This window comes from Drosophila simulans, chromosome 2R (assembly GCF_016746395.2).
Source record: "Drosophila simulans strain w501 chromosome 2R, Prin_Dsim_3.1, whole genome shotgun sequence".
Taxonomy (NCBI): Eukaryota; Metazoa; Arthropoda; class Insecta; order Diptera; family Drosophilidae; genus Drosophila; species Drosophila simulans.
The window spans coordinates 15,317,736-15,336,307 of record NC_052521.2 but is presented as its reverse complement, the minus strand read 5'-3'; the positions used below and the strand labels follow the sequence as shown (position 1 = coordinate 15,336,307).

Sequence of the window (18,572 nt, the reverse complement as noted above, 5' to 3'; positions counted from 1 at the left end):
CCGTGTTTGACATGCGTTTAGAAGCGACGCCCATCAGTCTTCGCCTCCGCCTGGTTTCTGTGGGAAGAGCAGCTCCTCCATTCCGTGTGGCTGATTTGCATGCTAAGCCCACTGTTTAAGGGGCAAACAAATGATTGAAGCCAACTAATGATGATTACCCATCCACTGTTTCACTGATCCACTGCTCGGTGGTCACCGATTGCATTTCGAAAATATCGAAAATTCCAAAAATTTGTTTATGAATGTTTCCCCAGCAGGCTGGTAATCGAATTAAGCCTCGATGAATACATCAATGGATTGGTTTTGATTGAGGCCCATAGAGGATTTAATGCAATCGGATTTGCATTTAATTAGCGTCTTATATAAAATCATATCCATATGGCAGATTCCCAAAAGTCTTTGTTTTAAAAATAAATTTATATTAGCATAAGTAATTGTTTTGTCATATTTAAATAAATTCTACTTAAGTTAGTAAGTTTTGACTAAATTTAACTGGAAGAGTTTAAGAACCAGTTTCAAAACCCAGTTTTATACAATCCATCATTTATTCAGCTTTTTTTTGTAAAAAGAAAACATTAATATCCACTTAATAGACAATAATTACAGGTCAATAAAGATATCCTATTAAATTTCGATTTATTGAACACTTTGGCACGTGATCTATGCACTGAAAATTAAGGCATTTGTTTTATGTTTTCACTGCCCGAACGAAGTGTATCGCGTTTTTTTTGGTAAATTCGCTTATAATAATAGTTTAGCAGTCAACATTTTTCCTTCGACAGCAGCGATAACCCGCAATTAAAGCCTGGCCAAATGATGATGTGCAGACTCAATAATTTATTTGACACGTGCAGGAAGTAAAGATTTTGAGGCGCCGCAGGTGGAATGGAATATCAGAACACTATATAGCCGAATCCATATGGCGAACGGCCTTTAGTGGAGCAAGATGAATGACTGGCGATGGGTCAGCAATTGTGTTACTTAATTTATGGAAAGAAAAACACTCGCCAGCAGCACTTGGAAGCGAGCCGCAGACAAATTGTTTTGCCTCATTTATTATTATTATCATAAATGCGGAATAATTGAAAGAATTCGCCAGGTGATTATTTTGATTGTACCCATTCAAATCAGCAGGCCGTTCATCATCAGCCGATTCCAACAATTGCTGCCACTGACTGCCAAGTGCTTGGGTTCTATGGCCATTGGCCATTGCATAATGATCAGCGTTTTCGTTGGTAGTAGGTGGTAGTTTGCATAGATACGTCTGGCATTTTGGGGTTTTGGGGATTTGCTATTGTGCGTCGGTAGAAATATAAATAAATATGATTAGTCAAATTGATCGATGTCCGACAATGGCGAACGGCAGGCAGACCGTGTTTGCTTTTATTCGCCACTATTTAAACATTTGTTTACTTTTTGTCTTTGTTTCAGCGGATTTGTCAAGAAATAACTAATTTGCCAATGAAAGAAAACATATAAAGTGTCATGTTCGGAGATAACACACAGCCAAAAGCCTTAGAAAAGATACAAATTGAAGAAGTGTGAAGGGGATTAGATGGAGGCAACGATCGGGAAATACTCTAAATGTTATAAGCAAGAAATATATATAAGACATCTTAATTAGAAATGATTTAAAAACTTATAATTTTTATTTAAAGAAGTTATATGTAATATAAGGTGAATGATTGCTCTAAATTTGGCTTGAAATAGCACATCATTAAAATTAAAACAATTTTTAAAATTGAGCAATGACCATTCACACATAAGAATAGTACACATTTTTCATGAATTAAAGTTGTCAATGATTTTTTATTTTTTTGGAATAAGCTGTAAAAATAAGTGGCCTGTAAAGTACTCTTTTGGCAGGGTATCAAACTAAGATAAAGACACGAATATCTTATAGCGAATGCCAAACGAAGTGGTAATGATTGCCGATCTGGCCAAAACTGAAGCGTGCATAATTAAAACGTTACTTTGGATCGCCACAGGTAAACCCACTTCCTTCGTCTTTATTGTTGCATGCAAAACTTATGCAACATTATCTGGACACATGTGGAAAGTGGGGAGAGCTAATGGCTAAGCCCTTGAGCTTCCTGTTTGCGTATAAACTCCTCTATCGCCCCATCGGGAGTCCAGGTGCCGAAGAGCGCGTTTCCCATGTCCAAAAAGGCTCGAAACAAGGCTGGATAATCTGTGTTTGGTCTGTCCACGTTGTCATCATCCAGGGGAATGGCTGCAGTTTGCCTGGGCAGGATTAGGGCAGCGATCAGTGCTGACAAAATGAAGGCGACTGCAGCTCCGGAATGCATTTCAACTGGCGTTTAACTCTGATGCAGTTGCATCACCAGTGCACTTTTTATAGGGATGCACACGATGCATGTGGCACTGAAAGTTGCTGACCCACTTCTCAATGTTGCCACAGTTGGTTGGCATGTTAAGTTAAGCCCACGAATTGGACTTTTAGCATAGTAGTACACTTTAAAAAAAGGGCTTCTAAATTAATGCAATAAGAAGTGAAATAAGCGACTAATTCATTACATAATTGGTCATCATCTTTCTGAACTCGCCAGTTTTTCAAGAAGCAAAAATGTAGTGTGAGCTATATTTTATATTTTGGGTTGGGTATATATTTCTCAGTGCAATCGTGGCAAATATTTGGCCACTTGTTCGACACGTTTATCGGCGAATATAAAAACATGGGAAAAAACATTTAAGCGGATCAGGGGCAGATGTTGTGGCAAACAATTTTTCAGCTTGTTGGATGGCGCTCGAACTGAAATTTTTTTTAGAACGCTCACCAAGGCGTTCGATACGCGTGGATCTTCAGGTCCACGCTCACATGACACCGCCAACGCCATCGCCATCGCCATCGCCGTTCGCCAGCGCAATCCATCAATCATTTGGCCAAAAGAGCCCCCCTATAGCCAAAAACGCGCCTCAAGTGCAGCTGCTTAGCAGCGCTTAATGTTAATTGATCGAGCTTTTGTTTAATTAAAATTTTAGATTTGGGTCACACGATACTCAAACGCGATCTTAGATTCATATGCGGAAGTCAGGCCCCTTCGACCGATCTTCTCGTGCTTCTAAACGTAGCCACATCCCCCCCTGATCCAACAGTCTTAGCGGCTTCATAAACTTACTCCATAAATTATGCGGCACTTGGAAGGAATCTGGCCACAACCCGATGTGCCGCATTTTTCAGTCCGTGTGAAAACTGATTCGAAATGAAAACGAAAGCGTTTTGGATGAGTACAGTAAAATGTCGAAGAAAGAACCCTTGAATGTAGCTTCACTTAGCTTTGTTTTTAATTAAAAACGAAACATTTGAGAAGTAGAGCAGCATGTGTATGCACATCATTAATTATTCACGTTCCTATTAAATTAATTTTTTACATTTTTAAACACATTTTCAAGGTCAACCGTAGTGACCCAGTGGGAAAGCACTTAATACTTGCAAGTTCACCTTTCTGCTGAGTTCAATTTAGTTTTTAAGAGACTCCACTGTTGTTTTATATCCCATGCAGACACGCCCTCAAGGAAGATAGTTGACAACTTTTTGGCTGGCCCCTTTCTTTTGTGACTTTGTATTTTTTATGGACTCCAACTGATACTGTTATGTAGGCTGGCAGCAGCAACATTTTCGGCAGCAGCAGCAGCAGGTTGTCACCGGTTTCCCAGCAGCAGCAGCAACATCAACCTCATCGTCAACATCATGATCATACGCAATCGATTGGGCTATTGTTGGTGTTTTGGTTTCGGTTTCGGTTGGGCTTGTATCTTCTGCTTTGACGCATACTTCGGGGTCTGAATGTCTGGTTGCCGCTGCTGATTTTGGATGCTGCTGCTGCCGCTGCTGCTGCTGGCCGAACTCTTTTGGCCAAAAATATTTCGATTACCTTTCGGATGGTCGAGTTCAGTTCAAGTTCGCGGCTCGAACGGTTCAGTTTGCCTGGTTTTTCCGCTCCGCAAGCCGGTATCGAATTGTGTGAACAAGGATAATCCCAACCGACTGGCAGGATAATGCTTTAGTTTCGCTCCAGTGTCCAGTGAAGTTGTTAACCCAAAGTATTTCAGTGCTACAAAACAAAAGCAAAATTAAACAAAAACAAAAAGCGAAACCAAATTAATATTCGGTACATTTTATTCGCTTATTCGGAGACTCAAAAGGTAAAAATGTGACTGCATGGAGAACAAATACAGATAATCAAATGCGAACAATTAATATATACTCATTAAAAAGCTGAGCATGATAAATGTCAAACGCCCACCAAGTTCAAAAAGCTTCAAATGCACTAAGCTCATTTATGAACTTAAACATATATAGATATTCTGATATATTAGAGTGGAATCAGAATTTACAGACTGATTATTAAGATCTACAAAGTGGGAGGAAATTGTGATATAATTTTGAAAATCATATTTATGAGAGGCTGGGTTGCAAAAATCCCTTTATATGAATAATATTTTTTCTGCTTAAATTCTATTATATTGACTCTTAATTTTTGATATAATTTGGAAATAATTTAGCAGCTTAAATTTGACCTATATTTTCAATAGAATGCCAGAACTTTTAGAATTCCATTACTCGCTAAGGAGCTTATTATCTGTGATGCAAAAGTAATGATGCCTAATCCGTAAATGATATGTTTACATAGCAAACTTCTCGAGCTCTTGAATTGGAATAGCTAAACGGATATAGAAACGGCAAATCACGGAGCACCCGAGAGATCGGCGAGACAGCCAGAAGTGGCTCACTCTCAATCTCGTGGGTTACGCACCAGATTTACGTCATCTGTCCATAACTGAGCAAATTCCGAAGTTGCGGCCTCTTCACATCTGTGCGCCGAGATCGTGAGAAGAAGCATCCAAATGGGGTTTGACATGGCAGGCGGAACAGACCCGGAGCCGAGATAGAGATCCTGCTATAAATACACATATGGGTATTCGTTCCTGGGACAGCAATCAATTCAGCTGGATGACACCCAATGCTGATGGGCTTGTCGGCGCCATGGAGGCAAACATGGAGATTCGCTATAATTAAATATCCGACTGGGGTTAACCCGTTCTTGTGATATCTGTTGAAGATTTATGGTTCAGTGCGGTCCGGCTCGAAAACGTGCTGTCAATTAATTTGCACCAGGCTCAGTCAGAGATCATAAAAAGTAATGATCGGGCCATTTGAATTACAGCAACTAATATATTTAGTTTGGTTGAACCAGCACCATTTGATGGGTCTATCCATTCTCTTTTTTGTTTCATCATTTTCAATGCAAAGACTGTTATCTGAAATTTTCCTTCCCTATTCTTGGCTTCTTGTTTGCGGCTCTAGTCTTAATCATCATTTGTCTGGCATTTTAATGTTTTGATGGATCATTGAAAACAATGAGAAGTAAAACATTTTCTATACCGAATGCTTCCTCGTTGTCTCGCATCTCGTGCTTTGCTCTTGATAATGACCCTGAAAGTGTCGAATTGTAAATGGTTTCTGTAACGCGACTGGCGGGCATTCCAAGATGAGTACATCTCATGAAGAGGTCATTTTCCATTTTCCCCCGCGACATTTGCATATCGAGTGTGTGTGTGAGTGTGTGTGAATTGGATGGTCGAACTTCAGCTTCTGGCTGAAGATGGATCATTAAAATTCAATTAGATGTCGCTTAGATAGTCATTATAGAACTGGGCAGCTTACAGTTTGTTGACTTGCGGGAAGGTTATTGACTGCCGGCGAATGTCAACGGACCAATTGCAATTATACTATGCTTGTAATTATGCCCTTTCGATTGTTACATCATCTACGCAAATCTTATATAAACGATAGAGTTATCATTGCAATTAGACAATTACAGTTTTTTTTTGACTCCAAACAATAAGCGCCGTTTAATTGTGAGCGTATTTTTAGCAGCCACTATGCGGTTTCATTTTCGCCAGCTTTGAATGGCTTCAAGCTGCACTAACCAAATCAAATCTTTGCGAACAATTGCCACTGAATGTTTTCATTGAAGGGCTTTGTGGAGTGTTTTCTTTACGCTTTGCTTCCTTACACAACAATCAATGCGAACAATTAGCGGTAATCATTCAGGGTGAAGACAAGTGAAGATGAACCGTGTGGAGAGTTCGTTGCCTAAGTCTTTCGTTTTAATTTGCATGAAATATGAAATTTATCTGTTTCTGTAGCTAGACCCAACTCCGCTGTCAGCACATATCATTCGAAAAACATAATAGCTCCAAATGACCTCAGCAGCCGATCCAAAAGCCATCGAGAATTGATTGCTCGAGTGTTTAACTGGAAGCGATGCGAATACTTGATTTCTGTTTGCGTTTAGTTTCGATTTGCTTTGCTTAATTCGGAATTAGCCACGTTCTAATAAGGCTCCACTATGATTAATAATCGTTGCCCATCACTTAAACAATTCGAAGTGATTAATCGTTGTTTGTGGCAACCAAAGAAGTTATAAACACTTCATATTGATCCGATATCGATCTTTAATGCTGAAGAGGCTTAACATTTAGATCAAGCTTGAATTTCAGGGTCACCTGCTGCTGCCTCCTTTTATTGTGAATGCAAAAGATAAGACCAATCGAATTTAATTGCCATTTGATGGACACACTTGGCCGAAAATGGTCCGAACTGTCGACATAAACCCCACGCAAAAATGTATTCGTACACTTTTGCGAAAAAGTCATCGTCCATCTGTAAATGGCATTTGTTTGGGCTACATAAATCATTTAGCATCCGCTCGATTCGGTTACGTGAGAGGGCTATGGACACGCCTCGCTACCAAATATATGTTATATGCTAATCTCGACGGCAACTTACGTGTTTCCGTTGTCCGCCGCATTTGTATGCAAATGGGCCAAAACGCACATTTTAATCAATGAGTTTCGGCCCGATTCATGGTTTATCAATCAGCCTAATGAATAAAGTGTCGCAAAGCGCCGCTCACAAATGTCACAATTAATACCTTTTTGCATGTTTTTTTGGTTTAATTTTCTCCAGCATGTGGCCACCCAGCTCCTGTCTGTGGTTGGCTCTCGTCCTCCTGGTGGGCGTGGCCCAGGGCCAGAGCGGCAGTCGAGAGCACTTCGAGGATGCGGACAAGTCCAGCGAGTACACGGATCAGCAGTTCGACCTGCGGCACACGATTCCCGGAGAACCGGGACTAGACTATCCCATTCTAAGTTCGCCGCCAAAGACCAGCTTTGTGTGCAAAGGAAGACATGAAGGTGGGTATCAAAAAGGATTAACATGAAATTAAAGTATATGTTAATATTATAAGCTAATGAAATCTCTAGTTAAAACTCCAATAAAAGAGCTGTCTTTAATCCTTTGTAAACCATTGCAGGTTACTACGCGGATGTAGAAAGTCGCTGCCAGGCCTTCCGCATTTGTGCCCATACTGCCCGATCACCCCAAGGATTCGGTTTCCTCTGCCCCAACGGAACGCTCTTCAGCCAGAAGAACTTTGTGTGCGATTGGTACCGCAATGTGAACTGCGATGATTCTGAGAGGTATTATGAAATGAACGAGGAGAAAACCGTGGGCAGCACCCACGAAATGATGGAGCGAGTGCGTCACATGATGGAGTACCCCATGAAAACTATATCGAAGGCCTTGCAACAAACCCAATCCCAGTCGCAGAATCCACACCACAGTCTTAGCAAAGATCTAAGTGGAGCCAGTGGTGTTTTGAGTCAACCTGCGGCCATTAAGCCCAATGTTCCTGAAACCCAAGTTGTTGGACGCGGGGAGGACGTGAAAAGTGAGCCACTTAATGCAGAGCAACTAGGAAGCATAAACCCCGAGGACAGCGAAGATGAGGGTATTTATGTGAACAGTTTGGGAGAACTTTCGTCAGATCCAGGCATTCAGTTTGATCACACCAATGCCCATATCGTGGCCGAATATCCCAGGGAGTACCACTACCAGAAGCAGAAGAACTTCGCCGAGCGTGTTAACGCGGGCTTGGATATCTTAACCGACTCGGAATCCAACTCCGGCGAGGCTATGGCACCCGATTACATCAAGCATATACGAAATACTAAGGACGAGGCCGTGCAACTGGATCTGGTATCGAATATAAACAATCTGCTGGATGAAGTATCCACCGATGTGGATCCCTCCGTTTCCGGCTATCAATCTATGGCGCCGCCGAAAGTTAAGCAACCATTCCGATTCCTAAGTCGTGGATTCTCCATGCAGGGTGAAAACGGAAAGGGCAGCTCATCTTCCGGTTATGGCTACATTAAGCCCAAACAAACGCCCAGCACTGTCAGATTTACGGTGAGTTTCTCCACAATGCTAAAATCAACTCTGTGAACTATCTCAACTATCCACTACTTCTTTCTGTATTCTAACTTTTTGTATCTCTATCTATCTTTCTATCTAAATTGCTACTCTATCAACTATCGCTTACATTACGCAATTCAAAACCACAAACCACACACACACTCACTCAAAACCAGCCCAATGAGATACCCACCGAAGATCACAAATCCATTGAGCATAAACACAAGTTTCCCAAATCAACAAGTACCAGCAGCACCACTTCGACAACCACTGAGTCAGCCACTGAATCAATAGAACATCTGCTGATAGCACCAACTTTGCCACCCGCTGAGGATGAGGAAGTTAGCACGCTAGTGGCATCTGAGGTCACCTCAACTCCAGCCGCGGAACCACTCACGATTTTGGCACCACCACTGTCAGAAGTGGTGACTGCCGGGGATGAGTCGGCAATCGAATCCATTGGACAGGCAGCTGCTCTCACTGCCAGTCTACCCATAAGTGAGGATATAGTCCGAGTGGAGCAGAGTTCCGAAACCTCTGAGAAGAATGATGCGCATCAAGAGGCTGCTAAGCTGCTGCTGGCAGGTGTGCAACTGACCTCCCACAATGATGAGCAGCCTTTGGAAAAGAACGAAGTAGTGGTCACCAGTACGACAACCACTAGCCCCATCACACCGGTCATGGTCACATCCACCGAAGTGGTGACTGAGATCAGTAGCACACAGGAACGGATTCGTGGCTACCGCAGGAACCGACCGGGAGCAATGTTGAAGCGAGCCCACATTCGCCCCTTGCCCACTCTGCGAACCACAACAGCGTCTACCACGCCAAGGAGCACAACACCCACAAGAAGTTACCTGGAACGCCTGGCAGCCAGCAGGTTGCGACTTTCTAGACTCTCCCAAGCCACCAGGGGCACCACAAAGGCAACAACGACCTTGCCAAGCACCACAACTACCGCGGCCACAAGCACTACAGTATCCTCATTCCAACAAATTCGCGGTGGAGCAGAACCAGGTCCAAATAAGCGGCTAACAGTACGCGATCTTGATCGCGAGACAAAGGTAGCGCCAAGCAAGGCCAACTGGGAAACCGTCCACAGCAACCTGCAACGCTTCCAGGTGCAACGCGGCAATCGAGTGTACACGCCAGCGACGCGAGCCTCACTCAGTAGCAGCAATGCGGCAACCACCAGTAGTACCACCAGTGCTCCTAGATCCTATATTGCCACCACATCCTCGCGATCCACCGTTAATGTTAATCGTGGAAAGAATCGCTACTCCAACTTCAAGACCCAGGCGCCCGTGCAAAGAACTCGGGGTACCACTACCACGAGCACCACTCAGCGACCCACATCCTCGCTCTCCTCGCTGAACCAACATATCTCCGCCCTGGCATCGAACTATAATGGTGGCTATAGCTACAACCAGGCAACGCAAATCAGTAAACCCATCCCACAATCACCATCACATGTCTATGCCACACACACGGCCAGCGATATTGCTGGGCACGCCACTCAATCCCAAACCACATCCAGTCTTACGCCCGCCTCCGCTTTCCTATCCTTTGATAAGTTAACCCGTGCCATTGTTGACGAATCCGTTTTACAGAATTTTAAGAGTGCCCAGTCGCAGGGTTCCAATCAAGCGCAGCAACATCAGCGCCAGCAGCAGCAGCAGCAGCAGCAGCAGCAGCATCAAGTGGCCAAGCAGCAACATAACTCGGTTAGCAGCAGCTATGTGAAGCCAGCAGCAGCGCCAGGTAAGGAGTTATCAAAATCAGGAGAGGAACTTCATAATAAATGCATTTCCTTGCAGCTATTTCCAGTCTGACTGTTCCACCACGGCCCCAGCAAACATCGCAGTCATCTGTGCTGCCTCCGCCGCCCGGAATTGTGATTGCTCGAGCTGAGGGCCAGCGTATTGCTCCCAACTCTGCTAGCAACATCATTTCCAGCTTGGCCACTCAAGCACCAGTGAGCAGCAACCAGGGCAACTCCTATGTCTCCCTCAACGATTTCCTTAACAACAAATTTGGTCAGAGTCCTGCAGCCAGTAGTAATGTTCATTCGGCTGCCACTTTGCAGCAGCAACAACGTGTGCCGCAACAACAGCCACAATATCAGCAGCAAGCAACTCTGTCCTTGCAGCAGCATCAAGGGCAGCAGCAGCAACGGCAACCTGTGCTGCAGCAGCATCATCAGTCCGTGCAGCAGCAACATCAGTCCGTGCAGCAGCAACGCCAGCCTGTGCAGCAGCAATTGAGCTTTATCTCGCAGCAATACCAACAGCCGCAGCAGCAGAGTATCTACCAGCAATATAAGCAGCCACAACAGCAACAGCAGCAGCAGCACTTCCAGCAGCAGCAACAGCGGACCACGATCCACACCAACCAGCAACCCTATCTGACGCCCAATATCTTTGTGCCCTACCATCAGCAGCAGCAACAGTTGCCCCAGTTCCCGCCGTTGGCACCACCCGTGGCGGTTTCCACGGGAAATATTGCCCAGGGACCGGTGATAGCCGGACGCCATGTGGACCACCTGAATGTGCAACTGCCCACGCTGCCCAATGGCTTGATACCTGGCTTGCAGTTGGCCCAAAAGCGCAGCGATGTATCGTCCAGTCAGCTGCAGCTGACGGATACCAAGGGCAAGGGCAGCTTCTCCGGATCGGGCAAAAGTCGGGAACGGGCCTTCTATGCCGGACGTACATCCTACGATGTTCCCCAGAGCAGCGTGGGTCGACTGCCCAACGATATCACACAGCAACTGCGACGCCGGTTGCGGCGCTTCTGAACGAGATTTTGAGATAAACGAGCTAGGACTAGAACCTTAACTTATAGCTAAATTAGTAAACTATTTATGCCTAAGCTAAGACTACGAATGTACCATATATAGATCACTTGTTTAAAAATCATACTCTACTCGTATGTATGTGTGTGTATATTTTTGCATATTTATTGATAAATAAAACGAAAAAATTTACAAAAACCCGAACGAGTTCGCCCTCCTGTTGCATGTGAGATTAAGTTTTTATTGTTTATACGTTTTAGAGTTTTAAAATTATCAGCAATACGTACAGACCTTACCGAATACGAATACAATACAAGGTTTCATTTTGCTGGCTTTAACTGTTCACTTAAATAAACATTACTAATATTCTTATATGCATATTATATTGTTTTACAATATTCCATTTTTAATTGGGCTTCGAATGTTCTCGCTTACTTGGTGTCAAACATTTTCTATTTATAAGTTGTTTTACTGCAACTTCACATCGCATATACATATCAATTGGAATCGCCCATAGCTACTTCAGTTACCTTGATTACTCAGTTGAATATCGGTATGGCATGGAGTATTTGTTGATACAAACAGACTGAATTCAACTAAACCGAATCATCAAGAGGCGTATGTGATGAAGATGGGTGGGCATAGGACATGGTCTGGTGGTTTTAAAATTAGTTAGAACTAAAAGGTACTAATGTAAAGTTCTGGACTATGCGAAAAAATAATTTAGGACGTCTCTTAAACATAAACAACTAAAGGTTTAGGGAGGGAAACCTAACTATAACGTGGCAAACGCTTTGATATCGTCTATGCTGTGCGTCAAGCCCTAAAATGTACAGCGGATTTATACAAAATCACTTCTTGGATTACGAAATGCCCTCCTGGCGACGACGGCGGTCGGAAACTTATGTACAAAGCTTAAGTAAAAGATGCAGCGAGCTGCGGATTCGGTAGGGTTTTGGATTCGCAGTCGGGGGTCTAGGGATCGTGCCTTTAACGCTCAACGCTTGGCGACCAGGCGGCATTTCTGGACGCGCACGCGTACTCAGGGAAGCGAATGGATATTGAACGCGGGTGGCGGTGCGGGTGCTGGCGGTGGAGCAACTTGAGCCTCCACCGGCGCTATGCTCTCCGTTTTCATGGGTTCCACGACATCAGGCTCATGCCTATGCAACTGACAGTATACCTTGCGATCCTCCTCGCTCAGGCTCCAATTGTCGGATCGCGCGCATGGTACATGAGCTGCAGCCTTGCAACACCGTTGAAAACAACATATACTAGCTCCCGTCTGCTGGCAGAGTACGCACTGGTATCTCGTACTGTCCCACACAGCCGCATCTAATCCATTGACGTGGGCTCCTATTAGATGGATGTCATTGCTCCAAACAGCACAGTCCTCGTGCAACCAAACTTCAAAGCCGTTCTCCGAGGTCTTTCCCATGCCGCGGAACGTCTCCACAAATTTGGATTCGGTACTGCAGTCCAGTGGGTCCACAGACGAGCATTGTGAGCGGGACTCATTTGGATCGTCGCTGTAGGATATCGAGCTATCGTGCGTCTGTTTGCGCTTACGTTTATGCTACAAGAAATTGATACATCAATTGGTTTAGTGCTCATTTTACATATCTGAGTTTTGTGTAAGTCTTACCATGCTTATCTTCGGTGCTTGCATAATATTAGCTAGCGTGGCGGGCACAGCGGGCAGATTCCGCTCCTGACCCTTCACCATGTCCTCGCGTCGCCGTTTGTTAACAAACAGACCGTCGATGTCCTGTGCTCCGGGTGCCTGCACAGCGGCACGATACTCGTCGCAGTCGCTAGTCACTAGGTACGGACCGAAGAGATCACCTAGGCCGAGCTTATGCGGACCCCGCTTGCAGAATACACATATCCACGTGGAGTCAGTGGTGTCCGCATCATAACGATTGCTCAGCGTAGAGCTGTGCATTCCCCTCAAGTTTTTTCGTTCATGAGGGGCCTTTTTAACCTTGGTCTGCTTCTCGTTCACGTCCTCGGCACTGTGAGTGTTCTTGATACTCACACTTCCATCCGGTTTGATAAGTATAAAGGGAGATTTAAACCGTAACTCGGGAACCGATCCTCCTCCATTTGTTGGCGCCGGAGTGCTATCCTCGTCGGTGGTAAAGGCTGGTTTTCTAGCCGATTTTTTCCCGTTCTGTTTTGCATTCTTTGCATTACCCTTTCCCGCCGATCCCTTCTTTCCCTTGACCACTGCATTCTTTTTTTTCGCTCCGGTGGCAGGTTTGCTTTTGGTAGCTGAAGCCGATTCGCTTAGCTGGCGAGCTGCAAGAGCTGCAGCAGCTGCCGCCGAGGTGCTAGGCTTGTCATCATCTTCAAAGTCCGGGTCTTTAGTCACCTTCTTTTTACGACCTGGCTTTTTGGCAGGCGGATCGTCGATCATAAAACGCAATAGTGAGGCATCCATGCCCATGGAAAGGCGTCGAGGTGGCGGTCTCCTGGGCGCAGGTGTTTTAGCTGGAACAGGGGTGTTCGATTTACTGTCATCTCCTGCAGCCAAGGGTGTCGATGTGGAGCGCGATTGGGGTGTGGGACTGTGCACGGGGCTGGGCATCGTAGACTTCATCGCAGCTTTGGTGGCAACTGGCCGAATTTCGGGCGTAGGTGTTTGATTGGGTGCCAGGACTGCAAGCACTGAGTTCTGATTTTCCGCTGGCGTATCGAGCGTCTTTGAAGGGTCCAGGGCCAGCTGGGCGGTCAAATCGTGTGCAACCATCGCTTCCGATTCCTCTGCTGGCTTTTCTGGGCTGGATATCCTTTCCGTCTCCTCCTCAATGCCGGCAAACATTTGCTCCAGCTTATCCTCCACTTCCCCAAAGGGACAAGACTCAGAGTTGGCAGCGGGTGATGATTTCTTGGGGGACTCGGTTGCAGGAGGCGCAGCAACAGCAGCAGTTGGTGGTGGAACAGGGTGCGCAGGTGATTCCTTGTTCACAGCTGGTTCCTCTTCCTCATCACATTCGTGCACACTTACCGCCGGCTTGGCATCGATGTCGCCCTGTTCCACTAGGGCAGGAGATGCAGGGGTGTCAGTAGTGGCTTTATTATTAATCTCAGGCTTCGAAATATTATTGACGGCGTGGTTACTTTGGCTGCTATGCGTGTTTGCACTAGAGCTGCTGGAGCTACTGCTGCTGCTATTGCTCTGCGGACTAGGTGGCGGCATAGCAGGAGATGTATGTTTGTTGGGAGGCTCATCGTCCTGCTGCATTCGGTGCTGTTCTGTAAGGTTCCGCTGCAGCAGGGCCTGCCGCTGCTTCTTGGTCTTGGGGTTTTCATTGTCATTAAAGAGTGTGGAACTATTGCTGTTGCTATTGTTTTCCGCAGGAGCTGGTGATACTCCACGACCGTTCTCTTGCGTCGTTTTCTCATTCTGGGTTTGCGACTGCTTCTGCGAACTGAACGGCTGAAACTCACCGCCTCCATTCTTGGGCGACTTTTTGGGACTGCAGCTGTTGTTAAGGTGCGCTGCCTGTTGTTGATGCTGCGGCTTGCTGTTTTCTCCCTCTGGTGCATTTTCATTTGGGGTAACTCTCATCACCATACTGGCTTTTCGTTTGCGTCGCTTTCGACTGTTACTGCTGTTACTGTTTGATTCCAAAGACTCCTCATTGGAGGTGGTCAGGTAGGGGGACTCAGGAGCTTCTGGTACCGGGTTCGCTGCAGTTTTATCTGCCTCAGAATTTCGGTAGGACAGATCAGTTATAACAGGCTGTTCCTCTGACTCTGGTTTGTGCTTCACCGCCAGATCGAGATTCGTCAATTGCGCGTTGCGGGAATGATGTGTCTGATGTTGACTTGAGGATGCTGTTTGCTGCTGGCCCGCATCCTGTGGTTGAGCGTGAAATTGTCCGCTTGTCAGGAGAGGTGGTAGAAGCGGTGGTGGAGCTGTTTGGCTGGTCGCATGCTGATTGTGGTAGTGCATGTGTTGGGGGTGTGATTGTGATTGCGTCTGATCCTGCTGCATGTGCTGGTAGCTACCTCCACTTGAGCTATTAAGCTGATGGTGCAGATGCAGTTGATTGTAATCCATAGTGGGTGATAATATCTGGTGCGGATTGGCAGCCAGCGGTGACTGAGGCGTAGGCGGCGTCTGTGGTCCATTGTATTTGGGGGTTAAGTTGTAAGGCGGCTGCTGTTGCTGGTGATAGTTTCGTAGGGGTGAGGCTACAAAAAGATTTCAAATGAATATGTTTAAAATTCTATTCAACGGACCATGGGTCTTACGTTTTTTGTTGGCATGTTGCTGCTGTACATTGTGCGTTGGCAGTTTGCTAGCTGAACTCACTGAAGGGTATCCAAAATCCTTTTCCTTCTGTGGATTCTTCCCCGAAAGATCGGGATCGAAGCTGCGTTTTAATTGCGTCAGCTTGAAATTCTCATCGCGAGATTGCATGTAGTGCGGGCTGGTTATGTGATTGTTACTCCCACTGTTACTGCTGGTGTTGCTCCCAGTGTGATTGGTGTTCCCAGAAACGGATGTTGGCGGTGGTGGCGGAAGCAGAGACTCGCAGTCGCCTCCATTGCTGAGGTTACCTGATGGGGCTCCCTGATTTGGGCGGCTGGACTGCAGCAAACTGACATGGGCAGCTGCCATGGCTGCCAGATGTTCCTGTTGCTGCTGCTGTTGCAGCTGCGTGCTGGTGGGCGTGGCATTGGTTGTGAGATTTTGACTGTTTCGTAGAGAAATTCCACGGATTAACTAAATCAAAGTATATAAGACTAATGCACTTACATTGAAGGATAATTGGGGGCATGTATGAGGGATTGTTGTTGCTGTTGGGTCTGATGCGGTTGCTGATTCGGCGGTTGCTTGGCCAGGGGCTGGGCCGCACTTCGTGCGGACTGTAAGGACAAGTCCATGGAGTTGAATGGCAAAGTTCCTGAGTAGGGCGGTGCCAGCAATGGATTCATCTGATGGTGGTGGTCCAGCTGAGAAAGCAAATTCGAACTTAGTTAAGACGGATTGGCCATTAGTAAAGAAAACAAATACACGAAATAGCATAAAAGCAAACTAAGATATCAACAACTAAACGATACTAAAGAAAGCTTCTACGGCCCAAATGGCGAAGGAATCAAGCATGCTTTTGGGGACTACTAGGATCTGGATAACTGGCAGCTTGATCTCGACGGCTTCTCGCTTTGTCCTAATTACGTTTTTGTGATTGGCCGACATGAAATTGTAAATGGCATCGGGTGGAGGTGGAGGCTGGGCGGAAACGGATCCGGAAACGTGCCAGGCCAACGGAGATCGCACCATTCCAGGCCGTTCGTTGGACATGTGCGCCAACTGCGGCTGACGGGGTATGTACGAAGGTATCTGAGGATTAAATTGATGTCAGGTTTCGGTTTTGCTCAAAGATGTTAGTTCGACTTACTTGTAAAGGATTCCAGGAGGCGTTCTGGGCCGCCTGGCTGAGATGCCCAGAATGGGGATGGTTGTTGTTGGCCATCTCTTTCGGCGGCAGCTAACTCAGGGTATTCGTATATGTCACCCAACTCATGGACTGTCGGCACTAGGCAATCCTTCGGACCAATGCGGAATGTTAATGAAAAACCGACAGCTGGGAATTGGGGAACTGTGCGGCTGGAGGGAAAGGCGACCTAATCTTGCTGGGGAGGATCCTGCACACGAATTTGCTAACTCCGGCCGGACAGCCGCTGCTATTTTTCGCCCATAAACAAGACCGCACGCACTTTTTTCACACACCACCCACACACCAACCCACTCGGAAAGGCAAAAAAATTTCTTTCGCCGCTCTCGTGGTCCTTGCGCGAACAGTCGATAACACCACCTATCGGACAGATGACAGCGCGTTGTTTTGCACGCTACGCCAAACGCACGCGGTCTTTCGCACTGCCGAACGTCCTGATAACATTGTTTATAAGCCACTGATCCATAAGCAGTCTTGTCAAAGCGGTGTTAATATATTATGGCGAAGACACAGTTTTCTTAACTATCGTTAGGGGCGGGGATGCTAGATTGTACCTCTTAACTTTCAGCTGCAGCGCATTGCGAATTCGTTGCGACTGCGTGCAAATTTTTCTTGTTTTGGGTCGCCCAGCGCATGCAAACGAAAACGGGCTCCAAAATGCATGAGCCGGTGCCGTTTTTGCGGCTAACACATCGCGCCGAACATGGAGACCTAACTAAATATAATTAAGCAAATGACGCAACTTTGTTTTTGTGTTTTTTCGTGAATTTTAAATTGTTAAAAACAAAATGTAATTTATTAGAGCTGGAACTGAAATCGATATCCATTCGATACTATCGATTTTTCGGCTTGTTGAGAAATATCGATGTTCTATTGCAACTATCGACTATTTCCTTAGTCACTTTTTCCAAGGAATGACTTTTACGTAAATAGTCCTTAGAATTCCTATTCTAAAATATTTTGCAGTAAATTAACATATTTACGAAGTGAGTGTCCTAAGTGGAATTTTTCGAGCATGCATCGTAGTAACGAAAAAGTTTCATTGGTTAAACAGATTTGTTCAGCCCTGGTCATGTCGCAAACGCCGGTAAGTGCAACATTAAGATCGCAATGAGCGCGGGAAAACGTGGAGCGTTGATCATATTTGAAGGATGTGACCGGAGTGGAAAGACCACTCAAAGCAGGCTGTTGGGTAAGTTACGGAGACCTTTAAGGCCCAGATTATAATCTGTATATATTTTTAGTTGAGCTCTTGAAATCGAAGGGCATTCCGACATTGCCCATGAATTTTCCGGAACGGAGTTCCAGCATTGGCCAGGTGATAAACTCCTATTTAACCAACAGCAAGGATCTGCCGGATGAGGTGATTCACTTAATGTTCTCCGCCAATCGCTGGGAGCACATGAACCAGGTGAAGCAGAAGCTGCTTGAGGGCACCACATTGGTTGTGGATCGATATTCGTTCTCTGGCGTGGCATATAGTGCAGCCAAGGGATTAGACTTTGATTGGTGCTATGCTCCGGAAAGGGGGCTCATAAAACCAGATGCTGTATTTTACCTAAGAGCGCCATCAAACGACCTTACAAATCGAGGACAATACGGCGAAGAGCGGTCAGTAAAGCGTCTGCATTAAAATCATTATCAAGATTACAATACCATATCTTATGCCATTGCAGTTATGAGAAAGTAGAATTCCAAGGTCGTGTGGCCGAAGTATTCGATCGCATTTGCTCCAAGGAGGCCAGCTATTTTCACAAGTTCGATGCCACACAGTCTGTAGAGGACCTACATGCCCAGATAGGAAGCATTACGGAGGAACTCCTGCCCAAAGTGGCCACCCAACCCCTGGACACGTTATCGTAGCACACGTCCTCGCGTCGCCATTCATTAGAGGGGATTTACATTGATTTATGCAATACACGAATGTTTGTTATAAATGTTTTAAATGCCGCTTAACTTTTAATTTACGATAAAGCCGCAGGCAATAAATCCTAGCATCGGGCGATGCGAAGGATATCGT

The 18,572-nt window shown here is 45.6% G+C and overlaps 4 protein-coding genes across 6 annotated transcripts; 2 read left to right on the top strand and 2 right to left on the bottom strand.

Annotated features, from left to right (window-relative positions):
* Positions 1-1,789: 1,789 nt before the first annotated feature.
* On the bottom strand, positions 1,790-2,343 carry LOC6735045. Its single transcript, XM_002081990.4, has one exon. It carries the CDS (start codon positions 2,307-2,309, stop codon positions 2,070-2,072), a length of 240 nt encoding a protein of 79 aa, XP_002082026.1. The 5' UTR covers positions 2,310-2,343; the 3' UTR covers positions 1,790-2,069.
* A 1,324-nt stretch (positions 2,344-3,667) lies between these two features.
* LOC6735044 (probable serine/threonine-protein kinase mps1) lies at positions 3,668-11,119 on the top strand. 2 transcript variants are annotated; one of them, XM_016181663.3, is made up of 5 exons: positions 3,668-4,167; positions 6,998-7,224; positions 7,344-8,281; positions 8,464-10,048; positions 10,105-11,119. In XM_016181663.3, exons 2-5 carry the CDS (start codon positions 6,999-7,001, stop codon positions 11,082-11,084), a joined length of 3,729 nt encoding a protein of 1,242 aa, XP_016028332.1. In that variant the 5' UTR covers positions 3,668-4,167; position 6,998; the 3' UTR covers positions 11,085-11,119. The 2 variants fall into 2 exon arrangements, with proteins under 2 accessions (XP_016028332.1, XP_016028333.1); XM_016181664.3 differs by having other exon boundaries at positions 3,681-4,167; positions 9,898-10,048.
* A 101-nt stretch (positions 11,120-11,220) lies between these two features.
* LOC6735043 (uncharacterized protein CG5098) lies at positions 11,221-17,412 on the bottom strand. 2 transcript variants are annotated; one of them, XM_016168393.3, is made up of 6 exons: positions 16,496-17,412; positions 16,273-16,437; positions 15,853-16,049; positions 15,345-15,790; positions 12,727-15,284; positions 11,221-12,657 (listed from the first exon to the last, which is right to left on the bottom strand). In XM_016168393.3, exons 1-6 carry the CDS (start codon positions 16,568-16,570, stop codon positions 12,124-12,126), a joined length of 3,975 nt encoding a protein of 1,324 aa, XP_016028331.1. In that variant the 5' UTR covers positions 16,571-17,412; the 3' UTR covers positions 11,221-12,123. The 2 variants fall into 2 exon arrangements, with proteins under 2 accessions (XP_016028331.1, XP_016028330.1); XM_016168392.3 differs by lacking the exon at positions 16,273-16,437 and having other exon boundaries at positions 17,107-17,412.
* Positions 17,411-18,498, top strand: LOC6735042 (thymidylate kinase). The gene is made up of 4 exons (XM_016181665.3): positions 17,411-17,538; positions 17,607-17,744; positions 17,797-18,163; positions 18,229-18,498. The coding sequence occupies exons 2-4, from the start codon at positions 17,663-17,665 to the stop codon at positions 18,413-18,415; spliced, it is 636 nt and encodes a 211-aa protein (XP_016028329.1). The 5' UTR covers positions 17,411-17,538; positions 17,607-17,662; the 3' UTR covers positions 18,416-18,498.
* Positions 18,499-18,572: the final 74 nt, after the last annotated feature.

Bases quoted from the DNA above. Each gene is read 5' to 3' on its own strand.
- LOC6735043 (XM_016168393.3), bottom strand. From the start codon at position 16,570: ATGGCCAACAACAACCATCCCCATTCTGGGCATCTCAGCCAGGCGGCC. The intron at 16,050-16,272 runs GTAATTAGGACA...TTGCTTTCTCAG, and splicing joins TGTCGGCCAATCACAAAAAC to CTGGACCACCACCATCAGAT. The intron at 15,791-15,852 runs GTAAGTGCATTA...TCTACGAAACAG, and splicing joins GCCCCCAATTATCCTTCAAT to TCAAAATCTCACAACCAATG.
- LOC6735042 (XM_016181665.3), top strand. From the start codon at position 17,663: ATGAGCGCGGGAAAACGTGGAGCGTTGATCATATTTGAAGGATGTGAC. The intron at 17,745-17,796 runs GTAAGTTACGGA...ATATATTTTTAG, and splicing joins CACTCAAAGCAGGCTGTTGG to TTGAGCTCTTGAAATCGAAG. The intron at 18,164-18,228 runs GTCAGTAAAGCG...ATGCCATTGCAG, and splicing joins GGACAATACGGCGAAGAGCG to TTATGAGAAAGTAGAATTCC.
- LOC6735045 (XM_002081990.4), bottom strand. From the start codon at position 2,309: ATGCATTCCGGAGCTGCAGTCGCCTTCATTTTGTCAGCACTGATCGCT.
- LOC6735044 (XM_016181663.3), top strand. From the start codon at position 6,999: ATGTGGCCACCCAGCTCCTGTCTGTGGTTGGCTCTCGTCCTCCTGGTG. The intron at 7,225-7,343 runs GTGGGTATCAAA...AAACCATTGCAG, and splicing joins GTGCAAAGGAAGACATGAAG to GTTACTACGCGGATGTAGAA. The intron at 8,282-8,463 runs GTGAGTTTCTCC...ACTCAAAACCAG, and splicing joins CCAGCACTGTCAGATTTACG to CCCAATGAGATACCCACCGA.